The 17,194-nt window shown below is 37.9% G+C and overlaps 1 protein-coding gene across 1 annotated transcript in view; it reads right to left on the reverse strand.

The window, feature by feature from the left end:
* The window catches only part of LOC111230685 (potassium voltage-gated channel subfamily KQT member 2-like), a 37,901-nt gene that overhangs the window by 4,457 nt on the left and 16,250 nt on the right, over positions 1–17,194 (reverse strand). Inside the window, exons 2-12 of the mRNA XM_022757499.1 lie at positions 10,437–10,527; positions 10,222–10,348; positions 9,686–9,861; positions 8,251–8,376; positions 8,037–8,147; positions 6,186–6,281; positions 5,968–6,062; positions 5,271–5,330; positions 4,125–4,154; positions 3,312–3,365; positions 2,224–2,429 (exon numbers count right to left, since the gene is read on the reverse strand). Coding sequence (XP_022613220.1) covers positions 2,224–2,429; positions 3,312–3,365; positions 4,125–4,154; positions 5,271–5,330; positions 5,968–6,062; positions 6,186–6,281; positions 8,037–8,147; positions 8,251–8,376; positions 9,686–9,861; positions 10,222–10,348; positions 10,437–10,527 — 1,172 coding nt within the window. The remainder of the gene's footprint in view (positions 1–2,223; positions 2,430–3,311; positions 3,366–4,124; positions 4,155–5,270; positions 5,331–5,967; positions 6,063–6,185; positions 6,282–8,036; positions 8,148–8,250; positions 8,377–9,685; positions 9,862–10,221; positions 10,349–10,436; positions 10,528–17,194) is intronic.

Here is a 17,194-nt window from a genome sequence, read left to right on the forward strand (position 1 = left end):
TGTCAATTTTTGGATTATCTTCAGCTCACTTGACTTGAACCCAGGATTACCTTCTACAGTACGGCTAATGTAATCAAACATGTATAATCATTTGTATGGCGTTCTTACAATCCTAATGGATACTTGAATCATTACATGCTTGTTCTCGGCTATTCTCATGCTTCAGAGCCTTCAGTCATCACGGGGAGGGGGGGGGGGGGGGGGGGGGGGGGGGGGGGGACTCATATCAGAAAAATCCAAAAAGGGTTCATGTCAAGTGAACAAATCTCAGCAGATTTCAGCATGCAGGTTTCTCAGACTGGTGAAGCTAACTTGTCTTTTGATTATTTCCCCAACAACCAACAAAATATCCCAATGTCTTACTTATTAAACCTTCAATTGCTGCAAAAAGAGAGAGAGGAGAGACATGGAAAAAGATTTGTTATGGATTCTAGCAGGATGACAATGGCAGACAAATCAATTCCAAACATGGGAACTTGTGGAGTCCACTGAATGGTTTCTAGTTCATGTTTGAAAAGGCTGGTCTCTCTTCTCTGACATTTACGCTAACAGCTACATATACTATAAAGCTTTAAGTAACATATATGGAGAACTATACTTCTAAACATTACAGAGTATCTTACAGTCTATATTGAAGACATGTCGTGATGACTTGTCTAACCTGGAGAACTCTTCAGTCCAAAGTCTTCGTCCTGCATTTCAATCAGCACTTTAACATGCCATGAAGCGGAAGAAGAAAAACAACTAATGAGAATTGGCTTAAACTGCTTAACAAAAAGGCAAAGAAAGGGTGAAGGAGAGAAATATATTTGTTGATAGTGATACAGTGGCCTGGATGACATATGGATGCAGTTGGGCTGTCCAGCAAATAAATGATAGCTGGATACTAACGTCCAAACCAAACAGTCCTCTGTCTCCCCAGCATAAAGTTGAAATGTTGGCTTTGGTGTGTCGACAAAAATCTCAGTTTCTTCCTCATGTGTTTGAACTCATGCAGGAGAAACTATATAGCAACTTTACCTGCACAGTCTGCCCAGTTACTGCATCTTTAAGAAGCTTGACTGCAATTAATTAAAGGCCATCAACACCCTCCTTCACAGATGATGAGTGTTGAGCTGGCACAGATGCTACACAGAGCTCTAGTGTGTATTCTTCCACATCAACTAAGTTCATGGAATTATAGAAAGATCCACTTTTAACAATTTAACATTAGTCACATAAACTACTGTACTGTATACAGTCTCATTAATGAGATGTAGATCTTTGGAAAACAGCATTGAGAAGCTGTTTGTGCCAAGATGTTTGACTATTATTAACCTATTATAAAGGCTTGTTGCTGGTTAGCTCTGATATACATTGACACAGATTTTCCCTCTGACCACAGGAAAACTAACAATGAAACAGCAACTCAATTTTGTTGCTATTCTATTATGAAACATTATGAACAAGCCTTGAATTTCATAACAATTGAAAAACTGACTTTTGCACTCTTCCTGAGAGTAACATACCACTCCCATGTCTGTACACTAAATGTGTGGCTGGAGCCAGCATCTGGTTAGCCTAGCTTAATATAATAAGCATCTGGCTATCTTATTTTAGCCTAACTAACATCTGGTTAGCTTAGATTAATATAACTGCCATCTGGTTAGCTTATCTTAACATAATAAGTGCCTGGCTATCTTATTTTAGCCTAAGTAACATCTAGTTATCTTAGATTAACACAACTAGCATCTGGTTATCTTAAATTAACATAACTAGCATCTGATTATCTTATTTTAACATAATTAGCATATGGTTATCTTATCTTAACATAACTAGCGTCTGGTTAGCTTAGCTTAATATAACAAGCATCTGGTTAGCTTAGCTTAACATAACTAGAAGCAGACTAGAAGCATGAAGAAACAGCTAACCTGCCTCTGTCCAATGTAAAAACAACAAACTCAGGCTAGCTGTTTACCCCTGCTTCCAATCTCTATGCTAAGCTAAGAGAACTCTTGGCTGTAGCTTCATATAGCTTCTCATATACCATACAGGGATCTTAAATCTACTTAAGTAGTAGTTTGAGTTTCTCTGCCGTTTATTGTTTCGTTATGGTTTAAATACTGTGTCAGACACGTTCCACCTTGAACACAGTTAGAGAGCGAATAATTTATTTTACTATCAACAGTTGGCTGTTTATTAATGTGCTCAGATGTTGCTCTGTACTGTGTGGAGTTCCCTCACCCTCTGAGTTTTGGCGTGAAGTGGTGCCGCGGGCTCTGAAGGCATGCTTCGGCCCTCTGTTCTTCTCATTGAAGCTCCAGCTCTTGGTGACCTTGCTGGGACTTGCTTCAGCCCCCTCCTCTGGCCCCGGAGACTGGACCTTCCCCTTGGCTATGGGAGCCTTGGAAGGACTGGGAAACACCTTGTCCTTCAGGCTGGCCTTCCGACTACAGAGAGCAAGTAATGAGAACGGATATTTAACCAATGTAATTTTTTTGTTTTTTGTTGCTTTTGTTTTGCAGCTTCATTGAATGAAAGTGAATAACTATCTGTAACTAAACGTCTTAATCCTACAGTTTTGCTGTTTTAATTGTAATCTTGGGAATTAGTAGAATTCAGCACCGATGTGATAGTAAATCTTACCTCAGCAGAAATGCAAAATGGGCAATGTCCTACAGCAGCAGGAGCCATGTCCACATACGAACATAGTAGAGCATTCAGTGGGTCAGGCAAGAAGCAGGAAGCTACGAGCAAGCATGCATGGGAAGCAAAATGATACTGCACGTCTCAAAAGGAAGAGCTGTGGTCTCACTTTAGGCAGAAAGTGAACACAAATCATGCAAAATAATTCACCATCATACTGTATGCTCCGCCTCATACACAGGAATCGATCAAAGGAAACGCATTGCTACGTACTCAGCGATATGCACCTTGCCTGCTGAACAGAAGTTTATAAATGCTGATTAAGCAAAAAAAGGCAGCAAGCAAATCAACTGCATAAAGACATTACTAAACAGAAACCATAAATCAACTGTGACAGGACGGTAAACAAACATGTAAATCCGCCTTTATTCTGACGAAAAGGTAAAAGATGTGGGCAGATTAGCTCTTGTGTTTATTTTAAGCATAAAACTTTTCATGTAGACATCATTGACAGAGCTGTGCTACCCTCAGATTTTATCGTTCACAGAGTGACATATAATCTAAAAATGTCCTTATTCTGTGATTTCCTCTACCTTTACTGTACTTCTGAAGAGGAACAGAGGTAGGAATGGATGGGGACACACAGACTTGCAGTGCAGTTGTTAGTATCTGTGCAGCAACTATACCTAATAGTTCTCGGACAGCACCCGCAAAGTCTGTCTTTGTGTGCATTTTCATTACTGGAGTGGTGGGCAGTAGAGGAGACACAAAAAGATAAAATAGCAGTGGATACAGTCACAAAAACAGCAGTGTGTGCCATACTGTGATGCAGGTAACACTTTATTCTAACTAAATTTTATAATTCATTTGCAGCCTGTGTGTCAATCATATTGTAGATGAACATTTATAAATAGTTAAATGTCTTTGCTGTTTGTGTGAGGGAATGAATTTAAATGCCTTTGTGTATCTTTCTAATGATTTTATGGCTGATTTACAGCTGATTCATATGATACTTAAACACAAAATGTGCAAATGGCTTACAAAGGACTAAGTCATGATAAAGTGTTACTACATTGTCAATAATTACACTTGTTTCTTTTGTCAAAAACAGTGTGATATAAGTCAAGCAAGGCTCTTAAAGTGTTCAAAATCAACTTTTTTCCTGAGGTGATGCTGAAAGATAGATTATCAAAGACCAGCTTATTGGTGAATCTTTAATAAAGCCGCCAGGAGTGAGGCCAAAGTGAGCTGATCTTTGAGCACCATGTGAGCAAATGCAGCATGACCGTTCTTGAAGGAGGCACTTAACACGCAGCCACTTCCATGTCTGACTCACATCAGGACTTACAGTAACCGCCAACACACAAACACGCGCTCACGCACAAATATAGGGTACACACACACTCCCCCAAGAAGAGTGCCTTAGCAGCAGCTAAGAGCAGAATTGAAGAGAAGCCAAAGGGAGGTGAAGAGAGATAAAAACCAATCACATTACAGACCTGGGAGAGGTTTCTGTCTGAGACTCCTTCCTGTGAGGAGAGAGGACACACACGGTTACACACAGTGCAGATCAGTCATGTATTATACTGTATTTTATAATCGACACTGCTCCATGTTTTTTAGGGTTAAGCTGGATTAGCATTGAGGATCACTTTTCAAGCGAGAGAGAAAACAGTATTAAGTCACTGGAGTCACAAACCTGCAGAGACTTAAATTTTGGCCACTTGGGGGCAGTGGAAACAAGCTGTGAGCATTACACCTTTTTATGTTGAAATGGTGGAATCTCTCAGCAAACAGTTGCCTACTTGCACATTCAGCAGATACTGAGCAACATAAGCATTCATTTGAAATTGAGTTTGTGTCCATGTGATGAATGCAAGTCCAATATTCACTCTCATTTGTTTCCAAAATACCTGGCAGGTAAATGCGTCCACTGTGTTCACCAGCCAGGAGCTAGCTTTGTCTGTCTGATGTTTGGTGCTGAACAGGTCGTGTATGTTCATCATTACCTTTATGTATAAACAGCCATCTGCTGCGTTCAAACGTGGTACTAAGAGAGCTGTGAGAGTGTGTGTCGGAAAACGGAAACGATGGAGGAAGCTGTAAGGCTCTGTGGAGCTGAGGGGAAACTGAGAATCAGGTGATGATTCTCGATTGCATTATAACCTACAGAGTTGAAAAATATTGATTAAAGTCACTTTAAAGCTGCATAAATCAATTATGCAATTAAGGTTTTTTGGCCTCTTGACCAACACTTAACAAGAGTCAGATATCTGGCAACATGGCGTCTGTTTTGGTTTTGGTTCATCACCAATTCTCGTGAAGTTAAATTGGATCTTCATTATTACGTTGTCTGCCAGTGTCATGGTCGCAGGTTGTGTTTTGATTGGTTGCCTGCTGCTTGTTGAGCGATAACGTTCTCTGCGGTTGTTACTACAACTGAAACCTTTCACATTACACAAAGTTGTTCGAGCCTTGTTAATGTAATAATATTGATTAGTGCAGCTTTATGGATGGCAAATTCTTTCTTTCTTTTTTTCTTGCTTCACTGTTTAATCACTATTATCATCTCACTTATACACATTATCAGCATCCTGATATCAATATTGTCATGAGGTCATGCTTGCTGACTGTCACGTTGATACCTGAATGACTTGCCCTTCAGATTCCTCAGCAGGTCCAGCTGATTCAGGGGTGGAATAAGCCTGAGAAAAGACAGAAGAGCATTTTGTCATTCTTTCGAGACCTTTTCACCAATTCATCGTTAGAAGGTTAAAATTTGCCGTTGGGCACTTTAAAGCTAATTCCATTTCGTTTGGCAATTATCTGTTGTGCTGGTCATCACCCTTTCACCTCAAATTACGACTGGAATGAAACCGAACATGAAGTCGTTTCCAAATGGAACCGACAAGCAGCAAACTTCTACTTCTAGACACATAAGGTCAGAAATCTGCATCGATATTTGCTGATTCATACAGCTGCACCGCAAAATAAGTGGTTAATTTTACAAAGTAGCCACTGGCAATGTTTGTCTTTTGAAAAGCATTTCAAAGGGGCTTTGGTGTCACTGCCAAAACTCCAGCCTCATCCGCTGTAAAATTACCCTTATTGAGGCAGAAAGTGAAAAGCTACATCAGTGTGTGATTCTTCATAACAGACAGCAGCAATCCGATTCAACAGAGGAGTTTTGAATATAATGAGCGGAGGATTTTCTGGAGGTTCAGTTGTCCCCTGGGATTCCCAGTTTTAAGAAACATGGCAGAATGTGATACGGGGAAACAGTTGTATTTATTGGAAATGCTGAATAATGTACAGCATTATTCTGCCAGCTGTATCACTTACCTGTACATTGGGATAGCTACAGTCTGCTCATAAAAATCCCAAGTACACAGCAGATCTGTACGGGAAAGGTTGGTAGCATAAAACCTCCAAGCAGCCTGGATGGAGAAATACAAAAGTCCCTTTATCTTTTTTCTCAGGAGAGCAAAACAGAAATTATCTGTTATAAGAAAAAAATGGCTCATGGTGATGTTATCATACAGTTTATCCTACACATATACCTGGATGAGGCCTGCTGCAGGGTTACGTCTCTTCTCAAAATGTTTTTGCCTGTGTTGCTCCTGGACTTTGAGGGCAAAGCCAGAACCCAGGATGCCCTACACAGAGTGAGAGTGAGTAAGCAGCATGAAATTATCAGTGACCTTTATTGACCTCTACTGGCCAGAAGTTAGAATTGCAACAACAGCAAGCTGTCTCCTGCTACACCTTGTAAAGTTCAGTGAACCCATCCAAGAAAAAATGTCCAGTGAAGTGGCGATATCACAGATTTTCACATGTCTGCAAAACCTCCAGGTAATAGAAATGTGACAGAATGCTGATTTCCTCCAAAGCCATCAGGTGTTAATGGGGCAAAACATTGTGACTGTTTCCTGTTAGCTGAGAGCTGATACAGCAATCCACAGTTTTTTTTTTTATTATTATGTGTGTGATAGACTAAACAGGTCTAAGCTGCTAACTCAAAACTTACTGCTGAGTCTGACATCTTCAGATATCAGCTGAAACGCCGAACATTTAACAGCAATGGACATTACATCAAGGACTGGAGTCACAGCATCATAAGATGAAAGAATGTAAATGGATGAAGAGCAGAATTTTTGTGGACTCAGAGGAAGCTTTTAGCACACAGCGCCACAGAGGACAGATGTACTGTAACAGAATGGTTCATTTAGAGTACTTTCTTTTCTGAGTGACTAGAGTAGGATCATAAAAGACTGAAAATTATGAGGTGGCTGATATACTAAGCTGTAAAAAAGTTCTGCACATCCTTTTCCAATACATTTTTTTTTTTTGTCACAGCAGATATTAAAAGTACAGGTGTAATTGATAACATTAACAATGGTGCTCACTGAGAAAATTAAATTTAACTGAGCCATGATCGTTAATGTTATTAGTTCAACCTGTGCTTTCCCTGCTGTGATTCAAAACTCAAAAAGTTTGCCTGTTCTTGTTCTATATCTTTACTCAGCACCCGTCCTTTATAAAAAATGTAATGTGCTGTGTGGCATGTTTCTGTGAACCTGCCCTTTATTAATCGTTAGAGGAAGCTCCCAAATCAATCAATGACCTCTTCCTGTCCGACCAGTGGCACCTGATGAACCTAAAAAAGACCACTCCTTCACCTCCTCACTCTCTCTCAGGCAGCAGCCTCTACAGCAGCATCAACTTCCTTTACTTCCACTTGGAAGTTTCTGTTCACTTGGCAAATGTGAGAGCCAATATCACCTGTTCTTTTAGCTTTGTTTTGGTCTCCAGAAACTCCTGGTGGAAATGTCTCTTTCCCTACAAAAGACACCACTATTTCCCGCCAGCTGGTTGTTTAATTTTGTCAATTGGTGGGCTGGAAATGTGGTGGATAAGAGCTGTGAGACTGAACTGAAACAGCATAGTTGTGGGCCAGTAAAACCAAAACAATAAGCTGAAAGATGCTACAATGCTTCATAAAACTAAAGGGAACTGTAGAGTGAAGATCATCTGTCACTATGAGCAACACATTTCATATAACATAGTTTGATTTGATCCATTGTTAACATAAAAATACTGATTAGTGCAGCTTTAAAAACATAATTTGCTATGGATTAATATAAAGTAGCATGTGGCATGTTAAATGTCCTTGTTTGTAATAAACAAAAATAAACAAAAGGAAAAGCTAGCAGTTAGCGTAAGAGGTGGTAAATGGAACAAAGAGCAACATCTACAGAAATCCAGTATAGAACTGGACACTGGGAGGTGCAGAGCAGGGACACGGCACCAATAAGCACTCAGCACCATGATGGATAGGGACTAAAATAAACACAAATGAGGCTCTTGAAAATCAGCACTTCAAATGTACTCTAATGAGCCCTGATACTCACAGCAGGAAGTGCAAAGAAGGCCACCCCGATCATGCTGAATGTGGCTGCCAGCAAGCGTCCATACCAGGTCTTAGGAACCTTATCACCATAGCCAATGGTAGTGAGAGTGATCTAGCGAAAAGATGGTACAAATCATTATCGTGACATCCCACAATGCAATGGTTTTTAGTACTTCTAAAAACTGTAAAGTGGTTACTGTAGACATTAGTCTTACCAGTCCCCACCAAAGAGCGTCAGCGTAGGTCTCAAACTCGTCATTTAACTCCTTCTCCACAGAGTAGACCAGGAAGGAAGCCAGGATCAGGCACAGGAAGCCAATGTACCACGCTGTGATGAGCTCCTACAGAGAAAACCAACACAATAAGCATCAGGGAATGGAAAGTAATAAAGTGTCATCTGCAGTGCCTCGCAGAGTTCTGATGTAACCCCTGTGAATTGATTAAAATTGTAATTCTGTAATAATATTGAATGTGACTGTGTGAGTCACGCTCCCTCTGTGGCAAACCAAGTATTTTCATAAACGTCTTTATTTCCCTCAGCTCCACACATGCTACACACACACACACACACACACACACACACGTCCTCTCTCCTTCTCACCGCATCACGCACAAGGACAAAGACACGCACACACACAGCTCTGGAAAATTTCCACAGCTTATTAGTGCAAGCAAATATTTCTATTTCCAAGCTCATTAGAATAAAACTGTCAGAAATATGTTTCCTCACTGCGACAGAGGCACGGCTAAAAATAGTGAGCCACAGTGGAAAACAAAGAGCTTAGCAAACCATATTTGAAGATATATCTGAATATCCGAATTACAGTTGAATACCAGTACCTGTTATACCTGATCATATTGTTGCCAAACAAGTTCAATTCTTCATGTGGACAAAGGCAAAATGTATCTAACCTTTGATAGTATGATCCCAGGGAAAGAGGACGCTGCTAAGGGAAGTAACAGGTGATGAAATAATGCAAGCTTGAAGAAGCAAAAATGCAAGAACCATAATTTCTTTTAATATATTTTACATGTATTCACACAGAAAATGTACACATTTTGTTTTTTGTTGTTTTTTTTTGTTGTTGGCATGCCCATATATAGACATAATTTCCACTGGGATCTTTTCAAAATCCAATCTATGTCCTGGGTGATGTGGCAGTATTCAGGCTGCTATAGTGTGTTTATGGAGGTTGATGTCACTGTTCGCAGAATCTACTCAGACCTGGAAAGAGTATTTTGGCCTCCTCCGCATGTTTTCTGGTTAAAAACTGGTTTTAAAAAGAAACTCAGTATGGAAGTAAGGAAAGGTTAGTTTTGATCATGTAACTGTCCGTAACCTTAACCAATCAGTCAGCGTATCAGAAGATACTGATTGGCTCACCGACCTGTTGTTGCTACAGAGATGTAAAACTACATTGAGATGGTTTATGGTACTTGAAACCACAAATATATCTTCTTATGGATATTTAAACTACAAACAAAACACAGGAGAAGTGTAAAATATGGGACCTTTAATCAAAAACCTTCCCAGTGCATGTAAGCGGACATCAGCCGTGGTTTTAGACGCCACACATTTCAGTAAAGGAGCAGTCAACCCCTAGAGAACCTCTACAGAATAAGAAACAAAGGAGATGATGTGAGGATCACCTTGCTGTGGGCATAAACTACAGATCCGAGCAGCTTCCAGGTGCCTCCACGCCGGTCCATACGCAGCATGCGCAGGATCTGCAGGAATCTCAAACTCCTGATGGCAGAGGTGGCAAAAACATTGCCCTGAGATCCTGCTGCCAGTACAGACACTGAGGCGATCAGTACCATGATGTCTGGAGAGAGAAGCAACACACAGTCAGAGATAGTACATCCTTGATTGAGTCAGACTGAATTACCAACAGTTCGCTGTGTACAATGAGGATCATATTTCTTTTCATTTGAAGGTTGCCCCGAGTACTTTGTATTAGAAGTGTTACATCTTCAGTGAGGTTTCTATGGTTACACCTCGTATCCAGCATAACCTCAAGCAAAAAAAAAAAATGCTGAAAATCACATGAAATCATAACAAAGATGGTTAACATATTCCCAGCATGTGAAAATGGAAGGAATGGAAAAACACGTTAATGTGTCTTGTGTTTTGTTGCTCTGAGTAAACAAGGTGACAGAAATGACAGCCGGCCATGTTTTCTCACCTATGACACAAAAAGGCTTTCTGGCAAATTTCAGCCTCCCTCTCCATCCTCTGTATCGACAGCAGCAGCCGGCAGCCCATATCCTGACAATGTACTCCACTCCGAACACCACGATGGTCACAATTTCCTGAGGAACGAAGCAAAACAGCGGGGTTAACCTTGTGAACATGAATGTATATGCAGGAGAGTGTTACAGTAAATGAAATGATACCCACCAGAATGTACAAGGCACTCTCTGAGCTATTCTTGAACTCTTTGATGGTGGCAAACACCGAGAGTATGAGACAAGAGAAGACCAAGAGGAATCTGGAAGAGAGGTGACAGTGTGCGAAAGAGGTTATTGCTTTTTCTTTTTAACATGTGTCACTTGATGAATCCTGTTTTGAGACAGAAAGTATGGTGTATACAAAGAAACAGCTGTCTTGATTCATGTGTTGGCGAAGCTGAACTACAGCAAAGCCACCCAAGAGAGAGATCTAGTTTGGTTAACTACAGCTACTTAGAAAAAGTACATCAGTTCAAATCACATGTGATATGAAATCATAACAAAACTAAAAAGACACATGCTGGCAAAAAATGCATCTCAATTGAGTTTATGGCAAAAAGTAATCATTTGTTCACAGGTCATACATGAACAAAAAAAAAAAATACTATTCATGGGAAAGTGCTGCAATGTCAGCTGTGGTTTAGTCAACAATAACTGTATGATCATGGTGAGTCTTCCTCAGGCTGAGATTCAGGACATTTATCCATGATGTTGTCGCTGTTTGAGCACAGAGTTCAAGCACCTGTCCTTGGCTTTTGCACCTGCACTACACAAAGATCAAGTGTGCGGTGGTGGCTGACTGACTGACAAATGCATGTCGTCACAGTGATCACGATGAAAGAAAAAAGGGGGCAGGGCTGGTCAAGGGGAGTTCAGTTACACAAGAGATGCAGTGGTAAAATAAAAAATAAATTATTAAAGAATAATTCCTTTCCTTTTATGGCCCAAAATTATTTGTAGTTTCAGTAGTTAACTAGACAAATTTAACTTTAACTACTGGAAACCAACAATGCTGTAGAGGCGCTGTGATGCCAGTGGGATGTTTCTGAGTGGCTGGGTTTATTTGCTTATCGATTAAGCCATAAAATCCAAATGTTGTGTATTTGATGTGTTAAGCAGGTGATAAACACCATGAGTGTTATAGATCAAGATACCTTTAAAGTAAAATCACAGATTGTCATGTCTGTATGAAAAATCATCTTAAATGGTCAGTTGAGCCCCCGCCCAAAAACACTTAAAAAATGAACATGTAACAGCATCATGTCGTTCAGAAACAATATTCATCTTGACAAACCACAGAGTCACATGAACAGTGATCATCAGGACAATTTGTTTAAAAAAAAGTTTAAGTGGCTACAGCTGGGGACTGAATGAGTGATTACAGATGCAGACCCTGGGTGGTGCCTTCATCAGTGGAAACGAGCCAAACTGCATCAACAGCAGCAGCTCAGTTAGAAAGAGGAAATGAGCGGATTAGTAAGTAAATAACAAGGAAAGTTCAGGAGAGGAATTGAAGGGAGGCAAGAAGATGAAGTAAGGTAAGGTGAAGGGTCATTTAAACACTGATTTACCCTTCGTCAGAATGTGTATTTACTGGCTGTGTCAGTCAGAAGCTCCTCACAAGAAAGACTGAAACTTCTCAACCTCCTCCTTACAGTCCAAGTCACATTATCTGCCTTTCGCAAAAATCATAAGCGGTGTTTATTATATTATCTTATTTCAACCATTCAAAATCAATTCTGCAGCCACACATCTCCGGAGGAGACCATCAGCTTTATTGGATGGAGGATAACATATGAATTGAGGAGGAAGAGGCGCAGCGGGGCCTGACCTCAGGGACGTTCTTTGAAAAAGATCTGCTGGAGGGGATCCAAAGCAGAGCTAATGGAGATGGCCTGATGAAACCCAATACTGGGACGATGCAGGATTTTAAAAGACACAGGCGCAACCGACATTAACCTTAGTAGAGATACAGTGAAATGACATCAAGTATCTCCTGAACACAAGATCAGGTGTTACACTTTAAAGCTCAGACTACACTAGTAAGGTCATTTACTGTACCAATAAACAGTATGAGATGCAATTATCGTTTCTGCTATGTAAGAGTGAGCTAATCAGTAGATACTTAGTTTCAATTAAGCAAAACTTTTATATGAAATATTACATCAACAAAGACACACACATACAGCATGGCCAGCTCGTGACATTTTGGCAAACAGGGTATCCATATGTAAATTATTATACAGAGTCATGTTTCTGTCTTAATTTAGCCAGAATTCATTGTAACACAGTCTGGCTTAAAATAATCAAGAATTAAACTGCTTTGTGCAAGAGAGGAATTCAGATGCCCATCTGAAGTCTGACTATTTGTTATATCTAAGCCACAGTCAAAGTCTATCTTAGTGAAACCGGCCCCAGGATTTAATTTTGTACATGTACATGTCACTGTCAGCGTATTCAAACTCTTTAGCAAAAGCCTGATTGTAAGGCTGACTCTTCTAACACAAAACACCCTCCTCAGAAGTTAAAAACACTGATTGGCCTTGAAGTGTATATTAACATGTTTTTGTTCTGATAATGATCTAAGCAGTTCAGAAGCAAAAAGCAAAAGCTTAACTCACAAAATAAAATACAAATGCAACAAGATAAATGTGTCTTCCCTTAGAGAAAGCTTTTAAAGTAAATGCAGAGGGAATTTTCACATGATTCACCCTGATGTCTAAGCTTTTACTCTCCATTATGGTCAATCAAGCCTTCATCAATCCTACCTTGATTCCCTAAGTGTTTTTTAGAAATAATAACAATAATAATAATCCTTTTTTCATTATAATTTACTGCAAATTTCTCATTTCCCCTTCTCTGCTGCTGCAGTTTCACTTTGGTCATGTCAAACTCTTGGCAGTGGCCGCTGGCTGTCAGCCAATCAGAATGAAGCGGCAGAGATTGATAGTGTGTGGCAATGGTCAAAAAGACAGTCCATGGACATGCTGATTCTTTATGATATTCTTTATTATTCTTCATCAGAGGCAAAGCAAAACCAGACAACAGGAAACAAAATGAGACTCTCGACTGCACTCTACTGTAGCTGCAGCAGTTCTGTACATTTAACTTTTAGGTTAGACTGAGGTCATTCTCTCGCACATCTACGATATATGTGTGTTTTTGGCATCTCATACATCATTAATGACTGCAGCAGTCAAGGCTTGCTTGGTAAAAGTGAGCTCTACATGCACTGAGAAAGCTTTTATTACATTCTGCCTCAAGTCTGCAGCTTGTATAGTTTGGATTTTTGAATCCATGTAAGATGTTGAAAAGCTTCTCTGGTAAATTAGAATCACAGTCAGTATAGATTTTGTCAATTTAAATTAACAACACTGTATTATTGTTAGCAAGGTTTATTTTACTTGTGTTCTAGGTCACTAAATTTTTCAGCCTTTTTTCTGACAGGTGGCCTATATATGCCTGTGATGGCGAAAACACAAATTCTCTCCCTCCTCCTTTTAGCACCCGTTTGATGCCCTAATAATCACCTCCATCACCTCATTCTGCTAGAGAGAGGGTGCAAATGCAGTGTGCACACTTTGTCACTGTTTTACATTTAATTTATATATCCATTACTCGAAAGAAATAAACTTATATCCATGTAGGTGCCTGTTTTTTCCACTGCGGTGTAGCCATGAGTCGTATTAAGGTCAGTCAGTCAGAGACTCAAGACACTTCACATCTTGTCATTCACAGCACTTTGATCTGTCACATTGATTTGTCATTTCACCATCTGAACACCAACATTTTTTTGTGCAAACTGGAAACGTATCTAAAAATCAGACTTCTTGGTCAGAGTTCACGACTCTATTTTAATCACACTGATAAGGAATAGTTCCTGAACTGTGAGACTCCAGATCATCAGTTCACCCTGCCAAGAAACAGTCCAGGACATAAACCCCTGTGAAACCACTAATTGTCGTTTTTACACTTTGGCTTGTTGGCAGATTAAACAAGTAGATGTAAAGTGTTCACTGGTGAGCTTCAGAGCCAAAAGGGGATTTTGTTACCACTCGGCAAAGCTGTTTAAATATAGTTACAGTCTTAATGCTGAGCTAAGTAAATCATCTCCAGGTTGTAACTTAATATTTAACACACACTATGCTATAGTTTGACATTTTTATGCCTTCCTGTACTGTTTTCATACCTTACTAAACTATGATGGGTTTTTTTTTTGTTTTTATAGCTTAATATACAAAGGCATTTTTAGATATTTTTATACCTCACCACACTATGATGTTTTTTCAAATTTTTATGCCTCATTAATATATGATGTTTTTTGACATTTTTTATCGTTTTTATGCCTTAGTATACTATGACGTGCCTAACTGTACTATGATGTTTGTTGACATTTTATGGCTAACTATAATATGTAATTTTTTTGTCATTTGTATGTCTTACTATAATATATTTTTTATGCCTTACTATGCCATGACGTTTTTTGACATTTTATGCTTTACTATAATATGACATTTTTTATCACTTGCATGTCTTACTAAACTATGATGTTTTTATGCCTTACTACGATATGACGTTTTTTGACATTTTATGCCTTACTTTATTATGACGTTTTTTGATTATTTCATGCCTTACTTTACTATGAAGCTTTGTTGACAATTTTATGCCTTACGATACTATGATGTTTTTAGTTGTTTTATACCTAAGTATACTATGAAGGTCTTGACAATTTTATGCCTTACTATACTATGATGTTTTATGCTTTACTATACTGTGATGTTTTTTGAAATTTTTATGCCTTCCTATACTAAGATGTTTTATGCCTTACTATACTATGCCATTTTGTGGACAATTTTATGCCTTACTATACTATGCCATTTTGTGGACAATTTTATGCCTTACTATACTATGCCATTTTGTGGACAATTTTATGCCTTACTATACTATGATGTTTTATGCTTTACTATACTGTGATGTTTTTTGAAATTTTTATGCCTTACTATACTAAGATGTTTTATGCCTTACTATACGATGACATTTTTCTAAAAATGTTAGGCCTTACTATACTATGACATTTTTAAAAAAATTTTATGCCTTACTATACTATGATGTTTTTTTTGACAATTTTATGCCTTACTATACGATGACGTTTTGTTGACAATTTTATGCATTACTATACAATGATGTTTTATGCCTTACTATACTATTTTTTTTTTTTACAGTTTTATGCCTTACTATACTATGACATTTTTCTAAAAATGTTAGGCCTTACGATACTATGATGTTTTTGACAATTTTATGCCTTACTATACGATGACGTTTTGTTGTCAATTTTATGCCTTACTATACTATAACATTTCATTCCTTACTATACTATGATGTTTTGTGAAATTTTTATGCTTTACTATACTAAGATTATTTATGCCTTACTATACTATGACATTTTTTTTGACAATTTTATGCCTTACTATACTATGACGTTTTTGACAATTTTATGCCTTACTATAGATGATGGTTTTTGGACAATTTTATTCTTTACTATACTACAACGTTTTTAGCCGTTTTTTACAACGTTTTTTTTTTTTTACAATTTTATGCCTTACTATACTATGATGTTTTTTGATCTGTTTATGCCATAGTAAACTACAACTTTTTTTTTGCAATTTTATGTTTTATTATACTATGACGTTTTTTGGATAATCTTATGCCTTACTATACTTTGTCGTTTTTATGACTTTTTATACCTTACTATACTAGACTTTTTATGCCGTACTATACTATGATGTTTTTATGACTTTTTATGCCTTACTATACTATGACTTTTTATGCCTTACTATACTGTGTCATTTTTAGGACTTTTTATGCCTTACTATACGATGACTTTTTATGCCTTAATATACTCTGACGTTTTTAGGACTTTTTATGACTTAGTGTACTATGTCGTTTTTGTGACTTTTAATGCCTTACTATACTGTGATGTTTTTAGGACTTTTTATGCCTTTCTATAAAATGACTTTTTATGCCTTACTATACTATGACGTTTTTATGACTTTTTATGCATTACTATACTATGTCGTTTTTATGACTTTTTATGCCTTACTATACTATGTCGTTTTTAGGACTTTTTATGCCTTACTATACTATGACTTTTTATGCCTTACTATACTATGTCGTTTTTAGGACTTTTTATGCCTTACTATACTATGACTTTTTATGCCTTACTATACTATGTCGTTTTTAGGACTTTTTATGCCTTACTATACTATGTCATTTTTATGCCTTACTATACTACGTCGTTCTTGTGACTTTTTATGCCTTACTATACTATGACGTTTTTATGACTTTTTATGCATTACTATACTATGTCGTTTTTATGACTTTTTATGCCTTACTATACTATGACGTTTTATGCCTTACTATACTATGTCGTTTTTAGGACTTTTTATGCCTTACTATACTATGTCATTTTTATGCCTTACTATACTACGTCGTTCTTGTGACTTTTTATGCCTTACTATACTATGACGTTTTATGCCTTACTATACTATGTCGTTTTTAGGACTTTTTATGCCTTACTATACTATGTCATTTTTATGCCTTACTATACTACGTCGTTCTTGTGACTTTTTATGCCTTACTATACTATGACATTTTTATGACATTTTATGCCTTTCTATAAAATTGCTTTTTATGCCTTGCTATACTATGTTATTGTTATGACTTTTTATGCCTTACTATACTATGTCGTTTTTATGACTTTTTATGCCTTACTATACTATGACTTTTTATGCCTTACTATACTATGACGTTTTATGCCTTGCTATACTGTAAAGTTTTTATGACTTTTTATGCCTTACTATACTATGACGTTTTATGCCTTACTATACTGTGTCATTTTTAGGACTTTTTATGCCTTACTATACTATG

Source organism: Seriola dumerili, unplaced genomic scaffold, assembly GCF_002260705.1.
Source record: "Seriola dumerili isolate Sdu_G_001 unplaced genomic scaffold, Sdu_1.0 BDQW01000278.1, whole genome shotgun sequence".
Lineage (NCBI taxonomy): Eukaryota > Metazoa > Chordata > Actinopteri > Carangiformes > Carangidae > Seriola > Seriola dumerili.